Consider the following 23,462-nt stretch of genomic DNA (forward strand, 5'->3'; position numbering starts at 1 on the left):
GGCTTGTTCAGTTTTTTTGATAGTAGAGGGGATATATGTGAAGGGGAGGGGAGACAAGGGGTTTTGTTGATCCTTGCTCTGTATTATTTGTATTTATAAAATGACAATTGTACAGAATATTGTTTCTTTTTATACTTTAATAAAATACATTCAATATAAAATCATAACTGAGGCTTGTACGAATGGGATTTGATGATTAGTGGGGACTGAGCTCGCGGAGCTGGGGCGGAAACAGGGTTTTAAAATTTTAGTCCTAATTGTTTGCCGGTCCACAAAATAATTTTTTTTATTTCTGCCGGTCCACGGGTGTAAAAAGGTTGAAAAACACTGCTCTAGATGACAACTCAAAAACATCATAGGTTGACCTTGCTACATACTGTATATACTGTTCATAGTCAAAAGCGCGCGGTGACAAAGGCGCGCCAGACAACTGAGCGCAAGGCGGAAGCCCGCACCAAAGAAAAACAGTGTTTTAAGGGGTTCCGACGGGGGGTGTTGGTGAGGAACCCCCCCCTCACTTTACTGAATACAGATCATGCCGGTGTTGTGGGGGGTTTGGGGGGTTGTAACCCCCCTCATTATACTGGAAACTTAACTTTTTCCCTGTTTTTTAGAATATTGCTACTATTTGGGGTTTTGCCAGGTCCATTTGACCTGGATTGGCTACTGTGAAGAAGGGATACTGGGCTAGATCGACCAATGGTCTGACCAAGTAAGGCTAGTCTTATGTTCTTATATTTACAGCCTACAGTGCACTACAGAAACTTGTATCCTCACTCACACTTAGTGTGAGACAAAAGAGAAAGCAAGATACCCCAATAACTTTTTTTTTAATTATAAATTATTTATTCATTTTTATAACTTATAACAAGCGCATCTGAAAGTAACAACATTTTAATTTAGATACATCACTTAATTTTCTGCAATAATCAAATTAATAAAATTTATCCCCCTCCCTCCCATCCCTTTCATAACACATGTAAAACACGTATACCATAATAAATTTGTCCATATCAATCCAAACAATTAATGAAAGACCAAAAAACTACCCCTCCCCCATATTTGCATTTGTACTATTAAGGGAAAAATGGTATCTATTCATTACAATAATTTGTTAATGGCCCCCAAACATCTTGAAATTTATTAAAATTCCCTTTCTGTGTGGCTAATGTTCTTTCCATTTTATATATATGACATAAAGAATTCCACCAGAAACTAGTTCAATCTATTCCAATTCTTCCAATTACATGTAATCTGTTGTATGGCAACTCCTGTCATAATAAGTAAAAGCTTATTATTTTTTGAAGATATTTGGCTCTTAGCCCTCATTGACATGCCAAATAATACAGTATCATACGATAATGCCACCGGATTTTCTAACAAACAATTTATAAAAGGCTCTCCATAAATAAAGCATGGCAACTGTTCATCCAAAAGAAATTTAATGCAAAACGGATTGTGGCCAAGGACAAACATCTTCTCCCTCCCTCTCAAGTTCCCAGCCTATTTCTCGCCAAAATTTAAATTTGTGAGTAATAGATTTTCCTGCTTCAATCACGACCAACCCCAGCTAGTCAGGTTTGAGGACGTACTATATATAAGGACAAACTGCAGACCTCACAGCAAACTGAAGCAAGCCACAACAAGATGGCTGAAACGGTTCTATCTACCCAGACGCAGCGAGACCCAGACAACTGCAACAATTATGATGCCAGCCACGGAAACCTAAGAAAATTCATTCCCATTGACACGAGATTGTGGAAATGAGACTTCATTAAACCAGACTGCATAAAGAAAACTCACCAGCATATGCAAGTAGTTTGTGTGGGTTTGGATGTTATGTCGGTCTTCTACCATAACCTTCTTAAAATCTTTCACCCATAAGGGACCTCCTGCTTTCACAGTCTTAACAAAGGGCGCCATCCAATTTGCACATTCTGCAATACTGTCCCAGTCCAAACCTGCAAAGAAATCATGGAAAACAAAAAATGGATTTCCAATTTCACACCTTTTGTAAGCACTGATCCTCAGGCTCAGTACTAGCAAAGAAGTTTCAAGTTTATTAAACATTTGATGAATTGCCTATTAGCATTACTAAGCGATGTACATTTTCAAGTAAAGAAACAGAGATACTAATATACTAACAATAATTTAAATATAATACGTACTTGAAGTGGGAGGAAAAAATTAAAAAGTTACAATCTTGGGTTAAGAAAAGCAGGTAAAAAACAAAAGGTAAGGGGTTAAGAGGCCAAAGCACAATTTAAAAAGTGACCCTAAGGTAAGTTGTTTTCAGGAGTTAAAAGCATCATTAAATAAATAAGTTTTAAAAAATTTTTTAAATGTTGCGAGGTCTTTTTCAATTCTAATGAACTGAGGAAGGGCATTCCACCATTGTGGTCCCATCACTGTAAACATGTCCGATCTCCTAGTCCCTATAATTTTCAAAGAAGGGACGGAAAGTAAATTTAGATCTGATGAACAAAGTGTACGTTGGGTTTTGTGTGGAATAAGTGATCTGGAAATAAATTGTGGTTCGTTAGATGATAAAGTTTTAAAAATGAGAAGCATTATTTTAAACGTTATCCTATGGCTAATTGGTAGCCAATGAGCATCTTTGAATAGTGGGGAAACGTGATCATATTTTTTCGCATTGTAAATTAATTTTATGGCTGTATTCTGTATTAACTGCAATCTTCTTTTTTTCTTTCTGTGTAATATTTAAAAGTAATGCATTGCAGTAGTCAATTTTTGATATTACTAAGGAGTGGATAAGAATTTTTATTGAAGTTGAACTAAGAAATTTAGCAATTGAACGGATCTGACGTAATTTGAAGAAGCAGTTTTTAACGATAAGAGAAATGTGTTCATGATAAATTAATTTGTCGTCTAATATTACACCGAGAATTTTGACCGAGGATACCAGATTGAGTGAGATATTAAGAGTAAACGGTTTTGAAAGTATTATGTTTTTTTTCCAGTTGAATATCATTAATTTGGTCTTGTTGATATTTAACGCTAGTTTATTTGAAGTGAGCCAGTTTTGAATTTGTTCTAATTTTTGATTAATAAATGTAATTTCAGTGTTATTTTCTGGATCCAAGGGATGAATGAGTTGGATGTCGTCAGCGTATGAATATGGAATGAAACCTATGGACTGACATAGTCCTAATAATGGTGAGAGAAAGATATTGAACAGTAAAGGGGACAGTATGGAACCTTGAGGTATTCCAAATGATGATGAATACGAAGTAGATTCTTCATTATTAAATCTGACTATAGAAGTACGGTTGGAAAAATAAGAAGTGAACCAAGCTAGAACTCTCTCGTTTATGCCTATTTCTTCAAGCCTGTTTAAAAGCAAGTCGTGATCGATGGTATCGAAGGCTGCGGAGATATCTAAAGAAAAAAGAATAACAGATTTGTGGTGATCTAGATAATATTGAATATTCGAAGTTAAGCCTATTAACGAGTATTCTGTATTGTGGAATTTTCTAAATCCTGTTTGATTAGGATGAAGTACATTTGTGTTTTCGATAAAATCTGAAAGTTGATTGAAGATAAGTTTTTCTGTAAGTTTCGCTATGTCGTTATGATATGTTGGCTATCGGACGGTAGTTAGTAAGTTCATTTATGCTAATTTTTTGATTTTTAATGATAGGAGTGATGAGTGCAGTCTTCCATTGGGATGGAACTGTAGCAGTAAGTAAACTTTTTTGTATAAGTGACTGTATGAAGGGTCCAAAATGTGAGAAATGTTTTTTCAAATAAAAAGGTGGAATGATTTCTGATTGAGAGTTTTTTAATTTTACTTGTTGAAGAAGGGATTCGATATCTTGGAGAGAAGGAATTTTAAAATTTGAACAATGTGCTATTGGTATATGTTTTGTTTGATCAGTATTTGTGGAATTGTTTATTGAATTTTGAACAAAGGAATTGCGAATATTCTTGATCTTTTGTATGAATGCGTCGGCTAGTTCTTGAGCTTTTAATGAAGATGTTCGAATGGAGTTGTTTATTTTAGAAAATACCTTAAAACATACTATACCAAATCTTTTAGACTTTCAGAAAGCCTAAAGCACTAGAGAAAAATTGACGTGGAATAGCCCACTGGTTACAATAGTGCATTGGAACCTGAGAAACTTAAGTTCAAAACCTGCTTCTACTACAGTACTTTCTTTCCAGTTGCCTAAGATGAATTGCTTCAGTTGCACCCTAGGGAATTTTGCAATTAAGAGTATAGATAATGATCAAAGAGTTCTGGCCTACAGACAGACTGTGAGGGTGCATAGTAGAGTAGTGCTGCCCCCCTCAAACCTGATGGCCCATTATGCACAACCCTTCTCCAGCTCCAGCATGAGGCTAAAATTTCTAAAGCCCCACCCCTTACACCCACAATTCTGAGGCTCAAACCTGTGGACTATCCCACTTGATGAAGAAAGACAGGCAAGGAGGAGTTCCGCATGGGTATGGGAGAAGAGACTAATGGGGAATGGGAGAGTTGAAATGCTTGATGAAGAAGAGGGAGAAAAGATGTACTTGATACCCATCCGCTTTGTCTCATTGACAAACTTTAAAACACACAGATTAACTACACAGTTTTGTAGACACACAGCTATCAAACAAACTCCACCTGCAGCATACTCTCAATTCAAGCAATTCATGTACTCTTTCATCCATGGACAAGCACACATGCATTTTCAAAAGGCATTTGATGAAATACCTCATGAAAGACTCCTGAGGAAATTAAAAAGTCATGGGATAAGAAGCAATGTCCTATTGTGGATTAAAAACTGGTTAAAAGATAGAAAAGAGAGAGCAGGGTTAAAAAGACAGTATTCTGAATGGAGATGGGTAGATAATGAGGTTCCTCAAGGGTCTGTGCTGGGACCTCTGATTTTTAATAATAATAATAATAATCACTTTATTCTTCTATACCGCCACAATCTTGCGACTTCTAGGCGGTTTACAATCAAGAGTGCTGGACATTCAGCGAAATACAATAAGTAGATATTCACTGATCTAGAGATGAGAATAACTAGTGAGGTAATTAGATTTGCCAATGACACAAAGTTGTTCATAGTTGTTAAATCGCAAGAGGATTATGATAAATAGCAAGAGGATTTTGGGAGATTGCGGCATCAAAATGACAGAAGATGTTTAATGTGAGCAAGTTCAAAGTGATGCATGTGGGAAAGAGGAACCAGACTATAGCTATGTGATGCATGGTTCTACATTACGAGTCAACTGTCCAGAAAAAGGATCTAGGTGTCATTAATGATATGATGAAACCCTCCGCTTAGTGTTCAGTGGCAACTATGAAAGCAAATAGAATGTTAGGAATTATCAGGAAAAGGATGGAAAACAAAACTGAGAATGCTATAATGCCTCTGTATTGCTCTTTGGTGCAACTGCACCTCAAATATGTGCAATTCCAGTCACCACATCTCAATAAAGATATAGTGGAGTTAGAAATAGTACAGAGAAGTGCAATAAACATGATAAAGGAGATGGGCTGACTTCCCTCTGAGGAAAGGCTAATGTAACTTGGGCTCTTCAGCTTAGAGAAAAGATGGTTCAGGGGCGATATGATAGAGGTCTATAAAATACTGAGTAGAGTAGAATGGATAGACGTGAATCACTTGTTTACCCTTTCCAAAAGTACTAGGAGGCATGCAATGAATCTAGTAAATTTAAAACAAACCAGAGAAAATATTTCTTCTCTCCATGTGTAATTAAACTCTGGAATTTGTTTTTAGAGATTGTGCTGAAAGCAGTTAGCAGGATTTACAAAAGGAATGGATAGGATTAGATTAATTACATTGCATTACATACCATTTATCACAAAGTATTAAAACATTTTATCCAAAAAATATTAAAATACAATACCTAAGTATTTCAACCGCAAAAATCTAGTCAGACTTTAGAGTCCGAATATCAAAATACAGCCCTGCTTTTGAGTCAAATATTTTAGTCTATGAAGTATTTTGGGTAATTGTAATCTTCAAAGTTCTTTTTGAGCGATTCCGTGATCTAAAGAGTTACAGTAGTCCAATTGCGAGATTACTAATGGACACAACCTGATGAGGACCAGCCAGCACGACTTCAGCAAAGGAAGATCTTGCATGACAAACTTTCTGCATTTCTTCGAGGGAGTAAACAGGCGGATTGACAACAGTGACCTGATCGACATTGTATATCTGGATTTTCAGAAGGCGTTCGAAAAGGTTCCGCATGAACGACTGCTTTGAAAAATTGTGAGCCATGGAATCGAGGGTGAAATACTCACGTGAATTAAAAACTGGCTGGTGGATAGGAAACAGAGAGTGGGGGTAAATGGACAATACTCGGACTGGAAGAGCATCACCAGTGGGGTGCCGCAGGGTGTCAGCATAGCTATTCAGCATTTTTAGTTGGCATTACTTATGTCAGCGAAGGCCTATGGGAAATTATATCAATCTGACTCTGGCATGGGAATGCAGATAGACCCTGAGGGCAGGGAGACTGTTTTAAGTAGCCCTGATTGAATCATGATTAGCTAAAAGGTGTTAATGTGTTAATGTCTGATTAAGAGGGTGCTTAGGACAATGGGTCCAGGTGCAAAGTTAATCAGAAACTATTGTCCGAAACAGACTGGAAATACATATATGACTACAGCCTATTCTTCAGCTGTCTAGCACAAGTTTACTAAGAAGGGGGAGATTTAACTTCTATTGAAGCTCAATAGTTTTCTATATTCAGAATAAGATTCCAAGCTATAAAAGCCTCCTCTCTGCAACACACAAAAATCTATCTATCTATCTCTTGGCTCTCTTGTTCTTTCTTTCTTTCTCTCTCTCTCTGGCTCTCCCTAGAACTTCAGACTCTCTGTCTCTGATCTATGTAAGGCAGGGAAACTGCTTTGCTCTCTACTTAATTGTAATGCTTAATTGTTGTAATGCCTTTGAATACTACTTTTCTGTAAGCCTATTTCTATAATATATTCTTTATGCAATCACCTCTGGCTGTGCCTCTTTGATTCTACTTCCTGGTGAGTCATCTGTGAGGGAACTGAACCTGGGACCTGGCGTTTGTAAGGGCGCCTCTCAAGTGACCCCACCAACCATACATTGGGGGGTCAACTAACAAACCTGACACAGGGCTCAGTGCTTGGACCCGTGCTCTTCAACATATTTATAAACGATCTGGAAATTGGTATGACGAGCGAGGTGATTAAATTTGAGGATGATACGAAATTATTCAGAGTAGTGAAGACACAGGGGGACTGCGAAGATCTGCAACATGACATAACCATGCTCGAGAAATGGGTAGCGACATGGCAAATGAGGTTCAACGTGGATAAGTGTAAGGTGATGCATATCGGTAACAAAAATCTCATACACGAATACAGGATGTCCGGGGTGGTACTTGGAGAGAACCCTAAGGAAAGAGACTTGGGAGTACTGGTCAACAAATCGATGAAGCTGTCTGCACAATGCGCGGCAGCAGCAAAAAAGGCGAACAAAATGCTAGGAATGATTAAGAAGGGGATCACGAACAGATCAGAGAAGGTTATCATGCCGCTGTACTGGGCCATGGTGCGTCCTCAACTGGAGTACTGCGTCCAGCACTGGTCGCTGTACATGAAGAAGGATATGGTACTCTGGATAGGGTCCAGAGACGAGCGACTAAAATGGTTAAGGAGCTGGATGAGTTGCCGTACAGCGAGAGATTAGAGAAACTTGGCCTCTTCTCTCTTGAAAAGAGGAGACTGAGAGGGGACATGATCGAAACATTCAAGATACTGAAGGGAATAGACTTAGTAGAGAAAGACACTGTTCACCCTCTTCAAGGTAGAGAGAATGAGAGGGCACTTAATTAAAAGGGGATAGATTCTGTACAAAAGTAAGGAAGTTCTTCTTCACCCAAAGAATGGTAGAGAACTGGAACGCTCTTCTGGAGTCTGTTATAGGGGAGAATACCCTCCAGGGATTCAAGACAAAGTTGGACAGGTTCCTGCTGAACCTGAACGTACACAGGTAGGGCTGGTCTCGGTTGGAGCGCCGGTCTTTGACCTAGGGGCTGCCGCGTGAGTGGATTGCTAGGCACGATGGACCACTGGTCTGACCCAGCAGTGGCAATTCTTATGTTCTTATGTTAAGGGATGACGGTTTTAATAGATTTGAAATTGATCTGATCATTCTTAATTCATAGAATCATTTTTTGACCACTGAACTAATTTGTGAATGAAAAGTTAGTTCATTGTTGATTATGACACCTAGGATTTTAACAGAGTTTGATAGTTTTAGCAGAGTAGATTTGAGGTAAATAGGAGAGATGGGCTGATCATCATTATTTCCTCTGCCCAAAGAAAGCACAGTACTGCATGTTGTTCTTCAATAGTGCAATCGTGCAATGGAGCATCCATGTTTCTAACCCCGTGTCATGCGGTGAGGGTTTTCAGGGGATTCAATGAATCACCAGCTCTACAGCCCTGCTTTTTTATTTTTTTTTGTTTACTTTTTTGCTTGATGCAGTTCGATTTATTGAGGAGGCAGCCTGCTCAACCAGTCAAACTGCATCAAGCAAAAAGTTAAAAAAAAAAAAAAAAAAGCAGGTTTCTTGGGCTGGGGATTCCCCAAACCACCTAGAGGACCCGACAGGACTGCTCTGAATTTGATTGGCTGAGCAGCACCTGCCTGTTACCTGCTCGACCAATCAAATTCAAAGCAGTGCCTCAGGGCCTGGGTGGAGCAAATCCCCTGAAGGCCCTGACCACACGCCACTGCACACGACTAAACGCCGAGTGCTGCACTGTTCATGGACGAACTATCCAACAGGCAATGTACAAGTACATACATTGCATTTCGCTAGGTCTGTTACGGTTATCATGTAATTTAACCATTGCCTTTAATTTTTGATTCGCCTTCGTATCTGATTGGTTAACAATCTGGCTGTGGAACTGGAGGCAACGGGGCAGTTTTACACTGGATCTGGGTTGTGTTATGAATCTAGTGTAGTCTGATGTGTGGTAACATTTCTATTTACTGGCTTTTGATTATATATTCCAATAAAATTTTTACATTACAGAAAAAAAAGTCTTACTGATTTGTATTTACTAATAATTTCCCTTTTATTTATAAAGCTGTATATTTTTAATCTGAACATTCCTAAGCATATTACCTGAAGCTTTGTTTATTGTTTTGATGGAGGTAAAGTGATAGAGGGCAGCAGCAGCCAGGATCCTGTACTGAAAACTCAAAGAGTCAATGTCCAGGATACACAGGTCAACAAGCTAGAAGAAAAAAAAAGTCATAAACTCAGCTTTTGTACAGCATGTTGGTCCCAGAGTGTTATGCAGAATGTTGTACAATCTGCCATTACTTGTTTCAAATGTTAATCAAAGATTAAAATTAAATTACAGGAGATGTGACCAAACTTTCTTCTTAAAAACAGAAATTTTAAAAGCAGCAGCAACACTAGAGAGATTTCTCAAGAACTGTCAACTCGCTTACCTCTTTGGCTGTTTCTTTACCTCTGTCTTATTCATCTACCTCCTTTTTGCCTCAAGTGAAGTTGCTTGCCGTAAAAGGGGTTCTTGGTAGACAGTAGGGCAGGGCTGCCCAAGTCCGGTCCTCGAGATCTACTGGCAGACCAGGTTTTCAGGATATCCACAATGAATATGCATGAGAGAGCTTTGCCTGCACTGCCTTCTTGGTATGCAAATTTCTCTCATGCATATTCATTGTGGATATCCTGAAAACCTGGCCTGCCAGTAGATCTTGAGGATCGGACTTGGGCAGCCCTGCAGTAGGGGAATGCAGCCACAATGCATGGTGCCATCACCAATGGATCCAGTGACCAGTGCTCCTCTCTAACTGAGGAGAAGCCTTTTGGTTTCTCCTAGGCATATGCAAGGCTTCCCGTGCTTGGTTATGCTCCTTCTCTCCAACACCCCAATCCCACCCAGATGGTATGCATCCCAGGGTACTAAAAGAACACAAATATGAAATTGCTGACATGCTGTTAGTGATCTGTAACCTATCACTAAAATCATCTGTAGTACCTGAAGACTGGAGGGTAGCCAATGTTATGCCGATTTGTTAAAAAGGGTTCTAGGGGAGATCCGGGAAATTACAAACCGGTAAGCCTGACTTCAGTGCTGGGCAAAATGGTGGAAATAATTATAAAAAATAAAATTGTGGAACAAGTAGACAAGTATATTTTTTTTTTAAATTACGATTTATTCAAAAGAACAAGTTAAGCACAATTACACTGGTACAAAATTTTTCAGCAACATAGGAACTAAAACTCCAAGAAATACAACACAAGAAAAATAGCATGAGTCCAGGTATTGGCTCTTACAACCCAGACCCGACCAACGAGAAGTTACCCCATAACCGAACATCCCTTCCTCCCTCCCCCCACTGCCATCCCACTAGCCCACCCTCTCAACAGTTAATACTAAGCAACAAAGGTTCTGCTGGTTTCTGCAGTCTATTTATAATTTGAATCTTTACTGTGGGGGATAGGGTATCTAGATAAGGGGACAAGCATGATTTAATGAGACAGTCAGCATGAGTTCAGCCAAGGAAGATCTTGCCTCACCAATTTGCTTGACTTCTTTGAAGATGTGAATAAACGTGGATAAAGGTGAGCCGGTTGATATAGTGTATCTAGATTTTCAGAAAGCTTTTGACATAGTTCCTCATGAGAGGCTCCTGAGAAAATTAGAGTCATGGGATAGGTGGCAAAGTTCAGTTGTGGATTAGGAATTGGTTATCGGATAGAAAACATAGGGTAGGGTTAAAGGTAATTTTTCTCAATGGAGGAAAATAAAAAGTGGAGTGCCGCAAGGATCTGTACTGGGACCGGTGCTCTTTCTCAGAAAAATCAGGGGTTCTACACCAGGTATTTTCTAATTCCAAAGAAGACGGGAGATCTTCATCCAGTTTTCGACCTCCAGAACCTGAATAGATATCTAGTCAAAGAAAAGTTTCACTTGCTATCCCTGGGGACTCTATACCCCCTTCTAGAATGAAATGAATGGCTATGCTCTCTGGACCTCAAAGAGACTTACACATACATATCCATACATCCTGCTCACAGAAAGTTCCTGCGGTTCAAGTAGCTCATCAACACTTTCAGTACAAAGTTCTGTCGTTCGGCCTGGCATCTTCTCCAAGAGTATTTACCAAGTGCCTGGTGGTCGTTGCAGCAACTCTACATACTCACAAATTGCTAGTATTTCCGTATCTGGACAATTGGCTTATAAAGGCCGCATTACCTCAAGAAGTTTTTCCGCAACACAGTTGACGATAACATTTCTTCAACAGCTAGGGTTCTTCAACAGCTAGGGTTCAAGTCAACTTTCCAAAGTCTCAACTTCAACCCTCCCAAAAACTGCAATTCACAGAAGCCTTTCTCGATACTATTTATCTATGGGCTTTCCTTCCTCAGCAAAGACAAGACAAGGATCTGATCTGGAAAATTGCTAAGTGCCTTTGATTTTATTCTTAAATATCTCAACTGACTAGAAATAGGTTTTTGCTTCCGGAAATATTTTTTCTCTTGATTTGAGCACTGACTTTAATATTTAAATTATTAAGATTTAAAACTGCTGTGTTCTCTGGGCTTCAGCACAAACTTGATTTTTTAATTAATTTTGAGATTGAAAAACCGTTAACTGTCCCCCCTCTTTTACGAAACTGTGATAGCAGTTTCTAGTGCGAGAAAACACGCTGAATGTCCCGCACTGCTCCCAATGCTCATAGGAACTCAATGAGCATTGGGAGAAGCCTGAGCCATTCTGTGTGGCTTCCCGCGCTAGAAACTGCTATTGCAGTTTTGTAAAAGGAGACCAGTGTTTCTCTAGACCTGAACACAGACTTTATTATCAGATGAAACTGAAAGAAGTCAAGAGAGAGAGACGTCTGGTGAAAGCGCAAGCGGAAGAGAAATGGCTATAAATATAAAAAAGGAAGAAAAATTTTTTTCCAGGTATATTAGTGACAGGAGAAAGACAAAAAATGGTATTAAAAGAAGGTATGAACTGCTAAGTAGAGATTGATGAGGATAAAACAAATGTGCTAACAAATACTTCTGTTAAGTATACACAGAAGAAAAACATGGTCGTGAATGGTTAGTAAAGTTGCACCTGAGAATGGAGTGGATACCTTATCATTCATGGAAGAAAGTGTTTATGAAAAACTTGAAAAACTGAAGGTGGACAAAGCTATGGGACCGGATGAGATCCATCCCAGGATATTGAGGGAGCTCCGAGAGGTTCTGGTGGGTCCTCTTAAAGATTTGTTCAATAAAACTTTAGAGACAGTAGAGGTTCCACTGGACTAGAGAAGAGCGGATGTGGTCCCTCTACACAAAAGTGGTTACAGAGATGAAGCGGGAAACTACAGGCCAGTAAGCCTCACATCAGTTATTGGAAAAATAATGGAAATGTTGCTGAAGGAAAGGATAGTGAAATTCTTAGAATCTAATGGATTACAAGATCCGAGGCAACATGAGCTTACTAAAAGCCATTCGCGACAAACGAACCTGATTGAATGCTTTGACTGGGTGACCAGAAAATTGGATCAAGGATGTATGCTAGATGTAATTTACTTAGATTTTAGCAAAGCTTTTGGCACGGTTCCTCATAGGAGGCTCTTGAACAAACTCCATGGGCTGAAGTTAAGGCCCAAAGTGGTGAACTGGATTAGAAACTGGTTGACGGACAGACACCAGAGGGTGGTGGTTAATGGAATTCTCTCAGAGGGAAAAGTGAGTACTAGAGTGCCTCAGGGATAGGTGCTGGGACTAATTCTGTTCAACATGTTTGTGAGCAACATTTCTGAAGGGTTAGAAGGTAAGGTTAGCCTTTTTGCAGATGATACCAAGATTTGTAATAGAGTGGACACCCCAAAGGGAGTGGAAAACATGAAAAAGGATCTTCAAAAGATAGTCAGAAGGATGCTAGGCTGTATAGAAAGAGGAATATATAGGTCATTGGTGAGGCCACACTTGGGAGTATTGTGTACAATTTTGGAGGCCGTATCTGGTGAAGGTTATAAAAAGACTTGAAGTCATCCAGAGGAAGGCGATGAAAATGGTAAGGGTTTGAACCAAAAGAAGTATGAAAAAAGACTGGAAGACCTAAATATGTATACCCTGGAGGAGGAGAAGAGGGACAAGGGAAATATGATACAGAACCGTGCCAAAAGCTTTGCTAAAATCTAAGTAAATTACATAAGCCCTATAAACCAGTTGGTACTGACATTCCCAAAAGTCTGCAGAATATATCCAGTGTGGAATAGACCCAAAAATTTAAGCAGCTCTGTTGGACCTATGGTAAATTGAAGATCCGCAATCCATTTTGTGGCTAGCTCAGAAAGGCAGCGATGTGGCAAACTCCTCATTAATTTTTCATGAAACAGAGGGATTGTGAGCAAATCATCTGTTGGCGTTTGCCTGGAAATACCTTTAAAACAATTAGGAGGAAATATTTTTCCACTCAATAAATTGTTAAGCTCTGAAATTTGTTGCCAGATGATATGGTAACAGCAGTTAACATATCCGAGTTTAAAAAAAGGTTTGGACACTGGAAGAAAAGTCTTGAGACAGACATGGGGAAGCCACTGATTGCCCTAGGATTGGTAGCATAGAATATTGCTACTGTTTGGGTCTCTATCAGATTCTTGTGACCTGGATTGGCCACTATTGGAAACAGGATACTGAGCTTGATAGACCATTGGTCTGACCCAATATGGTTATTTTTTTGTTCTTATATACCTAAATATTTAATAGAATGCACGAGCACATCACAACTCTGCCTACGCTCTGCCCAAACTCCGTCACTGGAAAACCTTACTCACAGATCACCATGTGCCTACTTTAATGTGCATGTACAGAAGTTTAATTCTATATGTAACAGGCTTTAATTAAAAAAGATTTATAAAAACTAATGCATTCAAGAGTTTATGAAAAACATCCTTACCAGTGCTATCTGAATAAAGGTTTCCTGAGAATACTGAGGTAGAAGAACCTTGGGAGCATCTTTCAGAGAGTCCACCTGAAGGTAAAGATTTAGCCAGGAGATGATGGTCACTGGGCATAGTTCCCATTTTAGAGCCTATGGGTGTCAACAAGAGAGAGGTTAAGGGCTTGATCGTTACAGGGCCATCTTGCATACATCACTGTAAACCAGTCCCTAAAATTATGCTTCCATATAAGAGTCCATGATCAGACGGAGAAGTTGCTCAAAATTCTAGCCTGATCTGCAGTCAGATCTTCACCACTTCTCCCTCCCCAATAATAAGTCATGATCATATATTCAGATTCTAGGTAGGGCCACTAACCTCTCTATATTCATAACTGTTTTCCCATAATAAAAGTTGCATTATAGTGATTCAAGTTAGTTTATAACCCGATTGTCCCTTGTAGGCTTGTTCTGACCCTGTGGTCAGTGCAGGCCATATGTTGATCCAGTACCTTCAATACAATAAGCTCCATGTGTACAATATCATCTTCTGTGCAAGCACCATCTGTGACATAGGCAAATTCCTGAAGTTTAGGGGGATAGATTTCCTGCAGAAATAAAAATACATCTTCAGATATTTTGGACCCCTAAATGATAGTCACAGAGGAACTGTTATAATAGTCCCATAACAAAAAGTTTTAAATCAGAGAGCATTCGCAGTCAATCAGATTTTCAGGATATCTCCAATGAATATGTATAAGGGAGAGTTGCATGACTGAATCTACTGTATGTAAATTAGAGAATGGCATGGTGGCTGTTACCCGTCATAATGATGGGAAAAAGTGGTCGCAGCAGGTATGGGAACAAGGCCATTCACCACCCCGTGGAGCAGTGAATGCCTTGTCTCCGCAGTTAAGGGTGGGAACGCGTGTGGTCATCGATCGTGCGGTCCAGCAGCCCCCTCCTTCCTAACGATCACCACTGTCCGATTGCCACCATCTGTCCGATCACCGTCGTCCATCCGGGCATCTCTCTCCCTCCCTTCTCCTTACCTTTGTGGCGATTTTTAATTTTCTTTCAACAAGCAGCCGGAGTCTTGAAGTTGCATGTGGCTGCTGGAAAGTTCTCCTCTGACGCAACTGGAAACAAGAAGTTGCGTCAGAGAAGAAGTTTCTGGCAGCCGCATGCGACTTCAAGGCTCCGGCTGCTTGTTGAAAGAAAATTAAAAATCGCCACGAAAGGGGAAGGAAGGGAGGGAAATGCCTTGACCGCGGCAAGCGGATGGGAGGGGGCTGCTGAACCGCGTGAAGGGTGCTGAAGTGGGGTGGATAGAAACAGATGCTGAAGGGAAATGGGGAAGAGAGAGTGGGGAGAAGATGCTGAAAGGGAAGACGACAGAGATACCAGAATATGGGGGGAGCGGAGGGAAGAAGATGGGTGCTAGACCAATGGGGGGATGAAGGGAGAGATGGAAGGGAGAAGCACAGTAACAGAGCATATGGAAGAGAAAAAGAAAAGGCAGACAGTGGCTGGAAGGAATTGAATAAGGAGACTATGAGGAAAGCATTTTTTTGCTACTTCAGCTTGTCTGCGGTGTAGAGACCCAGTGTTGTAATATTACAACATCACATTTAAGGCTACAAAATAAACCCTCCCCCATTTTTTTTCTTTTTAAAACTTCATGTACATTACTAATAGAACCTATTGTTCAGTTCTGCAACACCATTGGATGGTTGAATGTGTAAATAGGTCTGTTTATCTGGCCATGAAGTCATACAACCCTGTTGCCTGCTTTGGAGTATATCATCTTGTTGTTTTGGATGGGATACATCAGGACTAAAGTAAGTAAAAAGCTTGAAATATTTTTTTATGTGATCATTAATATGTGTAGATCATGCAGATTTTATGACATCATTGAATATACTGATTTTAAGAGATTTAGAGCTGGTTATTTCTATGTTGTAATTTTACAACAGTGGGTCAAAGTGATAGCAAGGTTTTGTCTGCACTCCCCTGAGACCCAGTGTTGTAATATTACAACATCACATTTAAGGCTACAAAATAAACCCTCCCCCATTTTTTTTCTTTTTAAAACTTCATGTACATTACTAATAGAACCTATTGTTCAGTTCAGCAACACCATTGGATGGTTGAATGTGTAAATAGGTCTGTTTATCTGGCCATGAAGTCATACAACCCTGTTGCCTGCTTTGGAGTAATGATGTCCATTCCCTCTGCACACCACTGGAGTACTTTCAGAAGTTTGTGACAGAAGATATGATCAACGCTCTGGCAGATAACACAAATCAGTACAGTTTTCAGAAGAAAGGATCATCTATAAACACAAACACAAAGGAAATAGAGCAGATGATTGGCATGTATCTGAAGATGGGTCTTGTCCAAATGCCTGGAGTCCGTATGTACTGGGAAGCAGACACAAGATACAGTCCTGTCGCTGATGTAATGTCACGAAACAGATTCCAGTCTCTGTTGACATCATTACATTTTGTGAACAATCTAACCGTGTCTGAGATGGAACAAAAAAGTGACAAACTCTGGAAACTCAGACCATGGCTTGATGCTTTCAGAGAGAAATGCCTAAAAGTGGTCCCTGAAGAACATAACTCTGTTGATGAAATGATGATCCCTTTCAGGGGGAAATTCAGCAGCATCAAACAGTACATGCGTGGCAAGCCAAACCCATGGGGGTTCAAGCTGTGGGCAAGGACTGGAATCTCTGGTATACTTTGTGATTTTGATGTGTACCAAGGCAGTGTGAATGGAATACGGGCAAGATCTGAACTTGGACTATCAGGGGATGTTGTGATGAAACTTGCTTCCACACTTCCACATAGTCACAACTACAAGATCTATGCAGACAACTTTTTCACCAGCATCCCATTGATAGTTAGGCTGCTGGATTGTGGAATTCATTACACAGGAACAGCCAGACAAGTGCGCCTTCCAAACTGTAATCTTGAGGATGAGAAAAGCTTGAAGAAAAAGGGAAGAGGAAGCTTTGATGTCAGAGTGGAGTCAAATCACAACATTTGTGCTGTGAAATGGTTTGACAACAGACAGGTTACACTTGTGTCTTCCTTTGCTGGCCCACAACCAGTGGAGAAGATTCAACGCTGGGACAAAACTGCCAAAAGATTTGCGCTAACATGAAATTTTTTGTGCAAAAACACGAAATTTCTTGATTACCGCTGATAGAAATGCCAAAAGGAATGCCACCGAGAGGTTAGAAAAGCAAAAGGGAAATATGAAGAGGGGCTGGCCAGGGAGGCGAAAAACTTCAAGGCATTCTTCAGTTACGTAAAGGGGAAGCGACCAGCGAGAGAGGAGGTGGGGCCGTTGGACGATGGGGATAGGAAGGGAGTGATCAAGGAGGATAAAGAGGTAGCTGAGAGGTTGAACACGTTCTTCTCGTCGGTTTTCACGAGAGAAGACACATCTAATATACCAGACTCAGAGGAGCTCATGAGTGGGGAACAGGCTGAAAAATTAGAACACATAGAGGTAAGTAAGGAGGATGTCCTCAAGCAGATAGACAGGTTAAAATGCGGCAAATCGCCGGGCCCGGACGGGATCCACCCAAGAGTTCTGAAAGAACTAAGACAAGAAATAGCGGGCACAATCCAGCATGTTTGCAACCTATCCTTGAAAACTGGAGAGGTACCAGAGGACTGGAAATTGGCGAATGTCACACCTATCTTCAAGAAGGGATCGAGGGGTGACCCCGGAAACTACAGGCCGGTGAGCCTGACTTCAATTATAGGGAAGATGGTGGAAGCTATGATCAAGGATGGTATTTGCGAGCATATCGAGAGATATGGCCTACTGAGAACAAGCCAGCATGGATTCTGTAAGGGAAGGTCATGCTTAACGAACCTTCTGCACTTCTTTGAGGGAATAAGCAGTCGGGTGGACAATGGGGAACCTATAGACATCATTTACCTTGATTTTCAAAAGGCTTTCGACAAGGTGCCACATGAAAGGCTGCTTAGGAAACTGTGGAACCACGGGGTGGGAGGGGATGTGCACAGATGGATCGAGCACTGGTTGTCGGGTAGACTGCAGAGGGTCGGAGTAAAGGGACAATACTCTGACTGGCGGGGAGTCACGAGCGGTGTGCCACAGGGATCGGTGCTGGGGCCGTTACTCTTCAACATATTTATCAATGACCTGGAAAAAGAGGCAAAGTGCGAGGTTATAAAATTTGCAGACGATACCAAACTGTGCGGCAGAGTTAGGTCTAGGGAGGAGTGTGAGGACCTGCAAAGGGACCTGGACAAGCTGGAAGACTGGGCAAACAAATGGCAAATGCGCTTTAACGTGGAAAAATGCAAGGTCATGCATATAGGTAAAAAGAACCCGCTGTTCAAATACAAATTGGGGGGGGCATTATTGGGAGACAGCAGTCTTGAGAGAGACTTGGGTGTGCTGGTAGATGCATCACTGAAGCCATCTGCACAGTGCGCAGCAGCCTCGAAAAAAGCCAACAGAATGCTGGGCATCATAAAGAGGGGCATAACAACCAGGACGCGGGAAGTCATCATGCCATTGTATAGAGCTATGGTGCGTCCACATCTGGAATACTGCGTTCAATACTGGTCGCCGTACCTCAAGAAGGACATGGCAGTGCTTGAGAGAGTCCAAAGGAGAGCAACGAAACTGGTAAGAGGGCTGGAACACTGCCCATATGCCGAGAGGTTGGATAGGCTGGGGCTCTTCTCTCTGGAAAAAAGGAGGCTCAGGGGAGATATGATAGAGACCTTCAAGATCATGAGGGGCATAGAGAGGGTGGATAGGGACAGATTCTTCAGGCTGAAGGGGTCAACAGGCACGAGGGGGCATTCGGAGAAACTGAAGGGAGATAGGTTCAGAACAAATGCAAGGAAGTTTTTCTTCACCCAAAGGGTCGTGGACACTTGGAATGCGCTACCGGAGGAAGTGATCAGGCAGAGTACGGTACAGGGATTCAAACAGGGATTGGACGGATTCCTGAGGGATAGGGGGATCGTGGGATACTGAGAGAGGTGCTGGGATGTAACACAGGTATAGAAAGCAAACCAAGTAATAAGTATAGAAATCCGACCAGGTCGTGCATGTGCAAGACCGGAGGGTTAGGACTTCGATGGGAAGATAAAACTCAATGGGAAACCAAGGTGGCAAGGGGGCCCCTTCTGGTGTCTCAGACAGGCCGTGACCTGTTTGGGCCGCCGCGAGAGCGGACTGCTGGGCAAGATGGACCTGAGGTCTGACCCAGCGGAGGCACTGCTTATGTTCTTATGTTCTTAAGTCAATGGGCGCTTCACAGGGAAAAATTTACGTTTTTATATGATACTCATTTTTTGTATTAAATTGATAATAAAAATTACTTTTTTCTTTATTATACTATTGTTGTTGTGTATATACATAAACTTAGGTGGGTCTTTATAAGCTGTAAAGTACAAATAAACTTTTAATTATTCCTTACATGTGTTCAGAGAGAGAGTGACACTATTGAAATTCTGCTACCTTACAGGCCCAGCGTTGCAATTTTACAACATCCTCCCCAAAAGTTACTAAAATGTCAAAATAAAAAAAAAACACTGATTTAGGGATCACAAGCCTCCTATAACAACATGTGAATGTTCGAAAAAAATTTTTTACGTTTTTTTCTATATTTGGGTCTCTAAGTGTTAAAGACAATAGACTGTTTTCAGTCCAATTCTTTATATGCGAGGTTGCAAACCATTGGACCCCTGAGGAAGGCGTGTTCGCCGAAACATGGACCGTGTAGGGTCCGGTTAGATTTTTATCACAGTATTTTTTACTTTTTTAATTGAATTTTCATGGTTTTATATGTCAGTGTTTAATAAATTATCTCCAGAACATCTGTATCCACAGTTTTTGTTTTCATCGAAAGCAGAAACCAGTCAACAAAGGTAGAAAATTTTTTTTTTGCTTTAGGATAAAGCACAGTTACTTACCGTAACAGGTGTTATCCAGGGACAGCAGGCATATATTCTCACATGTGGGTGACGTCATCTACGGAGCCCCGATGCGGAAGCATTTTCAAGCAAACTTGATTGAAGATTTAAGTTTGCTCTGCTGCTCCACGCATGCGTGCCTTCCTGCTCCACTAGGGGGCGCATCCCCTCGTGGTCTCCAGTTCACTTAACTAGCAAAGAAGCCAACCTCGGGGAGGTGGGCAGGTTGTGAGAATATATGCCTGCTGTCCCTGGATAACACCTGTTACGGTAAGTAACTGTGCTTTATCCCAGGACAAGCAGGCATGATATTCTCACATGTGGGTGACCTCCAAGCTAACTGAAAAGGGATGGAGGGAAGTTGGCAATTTAAGCAAATAGATTTCGCAATACCGATTGGCCGAACCGGCCATCGCTTCTGGACAGTGAGTCCAGACAGTAGTGGGAGGTGAAAGTATGAACCGAAGACCACGTGGCAGCCTTGCAGATTTCCTCAATAGGTGTGGACCTGAGGAACGCTACGGAGGCTGCTATCGCTCGGACCTTGTGTCCTGTTATTCGACCATGCAGCGCGAGACCAGCCTGAGCGTAGCAAAAGGTGATGCAATCAGCCAACCAGTTGGACAAGGTGCGCTTGGAAACTGGGTGGCCTAACCGGTTTGGGTCGAAGGACAAAAACAATTGTGGGACTTTCCGGTGTGGTTGAGTGCGTTGGAGGTAAAAGGCCAACGCTCTCTTACAGTCAAGAGTGTGAAGCGCCACCTCTCCGGGGTGAGAGTGGGGCTTGGGAAAAAACACGGGCAAGACGATGGACTGATTGAGGTGAAAATCAGACACTACTTTAGGCAAGAACTTTGGATGTGTGCGGAGTACCACCTTGTCATGGTGGAATACAGTGAAGGGTGGGTCCGCTACCAGAGCCTGTAGCTCACTAACTCGCCGAGCGGGAGTCCAAGCAGGAAAATCACCTTCCAAGTGAGGAATTTAGGATGGCATTTGTCTAGGGGCTCAAATTGAGGTTTCATTAGTTGAGCCAGAACCACGTTGAGGTCCCAAATCACCGGAGGGGGTTTGAGAGGAGGGTGGATATTCAGAAGGCCTTTTATGAAGCGAGAGACTAAGGGGTGGAGCGAGAGGGCTTTTTCTTACAGGGGCTGATGAAAGGCCGCAATCGCACTGAGGTGTACTCGAATGGAGTTGGTCTTTAGGCCGGAGTGAGATAATTGAAGTAAATAGTCAAGGACCAGAGGGACGGGGACCGACACCGGGTCCTGGCTGTGAGAGGAGCACCAGGCTGAGAATCTGGTCCACTTTTGAGAATAGCAGGTTCTCGTCAAGGTCTTTCTAGAGGCCTCCAATATCTCCTTGACTGATTGAGACACGGGGAGAGAAGTCAGGGGGAAAGAAACCAAGCATTCAGATGAAGAGATTGAAGATTGGGATGTAACAGCGAACCCTGACTCTGTGATAGTAGAGAGGGAAACCGAGGCAGAGGCAGTGGATCTCTGACACTGAGTTGAAGTAGAAGGGAAAACCAAGGCTGGCATGGCCAGCGAGGAGCAATCAGGATCAGGGTGGCTTTCACCGTTTTCAGGTGGACCAGCGTCCGCAGGATCAGAGGGAACGGCGGAAACACGTACAGAAACCTTCCCTCCCAGTCGAGGAGGAAGGCGTCGGCCTCGAGTCGGTCCGGGGAGTGTATCCGGGAGCAGAAGAGGGGCAGTTTGTGATTGTGGGGGGATGCCAATAGATCTATTTGCGGCGTCCCCCACTTTTCGAACACCTGTTGTAGGGTCTGAGAGTGCAGTGACCACTCGTGTGGTTGGAGGAGGCGGCTGAGTCTGTCCGCCAGACAGTTTTGTTCTCCTTGTATGTACACCGCTCGAAGGAAGGTGTTGTTTGAGATTGCCCATTTCCAGAGGCGCATGGCTTCCCGACAGAGGGGCCAAGACCCTGTCCCCCCTTGTTTGTTTACGTAGTACATTGCTACCTGGTTGTCGGTTCGGATGAGAACCACCCGGTCTTAAAGCAGATGTTGAAAAGCTACAGCTGCGAGATAGATGGCCCGGAGTTCTAGCACGTTGATGTGACAGCGGCGGTCTTCTGCTGACCACATCCCCTGAGTGCGGAGGCCGTCCAGGTGGGCTCCCCAAGCGTACTCCGACGAGTCTGTGGTGAGTACCTTGCTGTGAGGAGGGGCGAGGAAGAGCAAACCTTTGGAAAGATTTGAAGAGTCGGCCCACCAGCGGAGCGATCGTTGCAAGGAAGGAGTCACTGTCACGGGACGATCGATCGGGTCCCGGTCTTGACGCCATTGAGAGGCCAGGGTCCATTGAGGGATTCTCAGATGGAGACGGGCGAAGGGTGTGACATGGACGGTGGAGGCCATGTGGCCCAGGAGAGTCATCATCTGTCGAGCTGATACCAAGGTCATCAGTGAGATCCTTTGGCTCAGACTTACTAACGCCTCTAGACGCGGAGGGGGGAGGAAGGAACGGAGGCGAATCGTGTCCAGCGTGGCCCCGATGAATTGTAGGGACTGCAAGGGCCGTAGTTGGGATTTTGGGAAGTTTATCTCGAACCCCAGACTCTGTAGGTAGATAATAGTCTGTTGGGTCGCTGAGATAACCCCTTCCCTAGACGGGGCTTTGATCAGCCAGTCGTCCAGGTAGGGGAAAACCTGAAGACCGTGGGAGCGTAAGGTAGCTGCGACCACCACGAGGCACTTGGTGAAGACCCGAGGTGACGATGCTAGGCCGAAGGGGAGGACTCGGTATTGCAGGTGCAGGTGTCCCACCTGAAAACGCAAGAACTTGCGGTGAGCGGGGTGCACTGGAACATGTGTGTACGCCTCCTTCAGATCGAGGGAGCAGAGCCAGTCGCCCTCGTCGATCAGGGGGTAGAGGGTTGGCAGGGAAAGCATCCAAAATTTTTCCCATACCAGAAATTTGTTGAGGCGTCTCAAGTCTAGTATTGGGCGAAGGTCTCCCATTTTTTTCGGTACCAGGACGTAACGGGAGTAGAAGCCCTTCCCCCGTTGGCCGGGGGGAACCTCCTCCACTGCTCTCAGGTGAAGCATATCTCGAGCTTCGGAGAGGAGTAGGGGTAGCTGCGTCCGGTTGGGAGGGCAATTCCTTGGGGGGTTGTCTGGAGGAATGGCCCGAAAGTTGAGAGAGTAATTGAGAGAGTATCCTGATGAGATCACGCCAAGGACCCATGCGTCCGACGTGACTTGTTCCCAGCGAGAGTAAAAGACCTTGAGGTGACCCCCGATGGGAAGGAGGCCTGGGAATATGGCGGAGGGGGCCCGCCCCCTTCCGCGTGTCCCGTCAAAAGGACGGGGACGGTTTGGTAGTCGCAGGCGGTTGGGACTTGGGCGGGACCCGATGGTGGGCTTGCGGGCGCCTGGGCGGAGGCCGTGAGAAGGCAGGAGTGGATTTTTGTGGGTAGCGGCATGGAGGGGCCCTGAACGGCCTGGACGTGGATGGTTTTGGCTTTTGCCGCACGAGGGAGGCAAACAAGCGTTCGTG

General features: G+C 42.8%; 1 protein-coding gene across 2 annotated transcripts in view; it reads right to left on the bottom strand.

The window, feature by feature from the left end:
- Positions 1-23,462, bottom strand: part of CCNE2 (cyclin E2) — a 93,974-nt gene that overhangs the window by 11,440 nt on the left and 59,072 nt on the right. For both annotated transcript variants that reach the window (XM_033935156.1, XM_033935158.1), the window contains 4 exons: positions 14,467-14,562; positions 13,973-14,107; positions 9,163-9,274; positions 1,804-1,961 (listed from right to left, as the gene is read on the bottom strand). In XM_033935156.1, coding sequence (XP_033791047.1) covers positions 1,804-1,961; positions 9,163-9,274; positions 13,973-14,107; positions 14,467-14,562 — 501 coding nt within the window. The remainder of the gene's footprint in view (positions 1-1,803; positions 1,962-9,162; positions 9,275-13,972; positions 14,108-14,466; positions 14,563-23,462) is intronic.

The sequence above is a fragment of the Geotrypetes seraphini genome, chromosome 2 (genome assembly GCF_902459505.1).
Source record: "Geotrypetes seraphini chromosome 2, aGeoSer1.1, whole genome shotgun sequence".
NCBI lineage: Eukaryota > Metazoa > Chordata > Amphibia > Gymnophiona > Dermophiidae > Geotrypetes > Geotrypetes seraphini.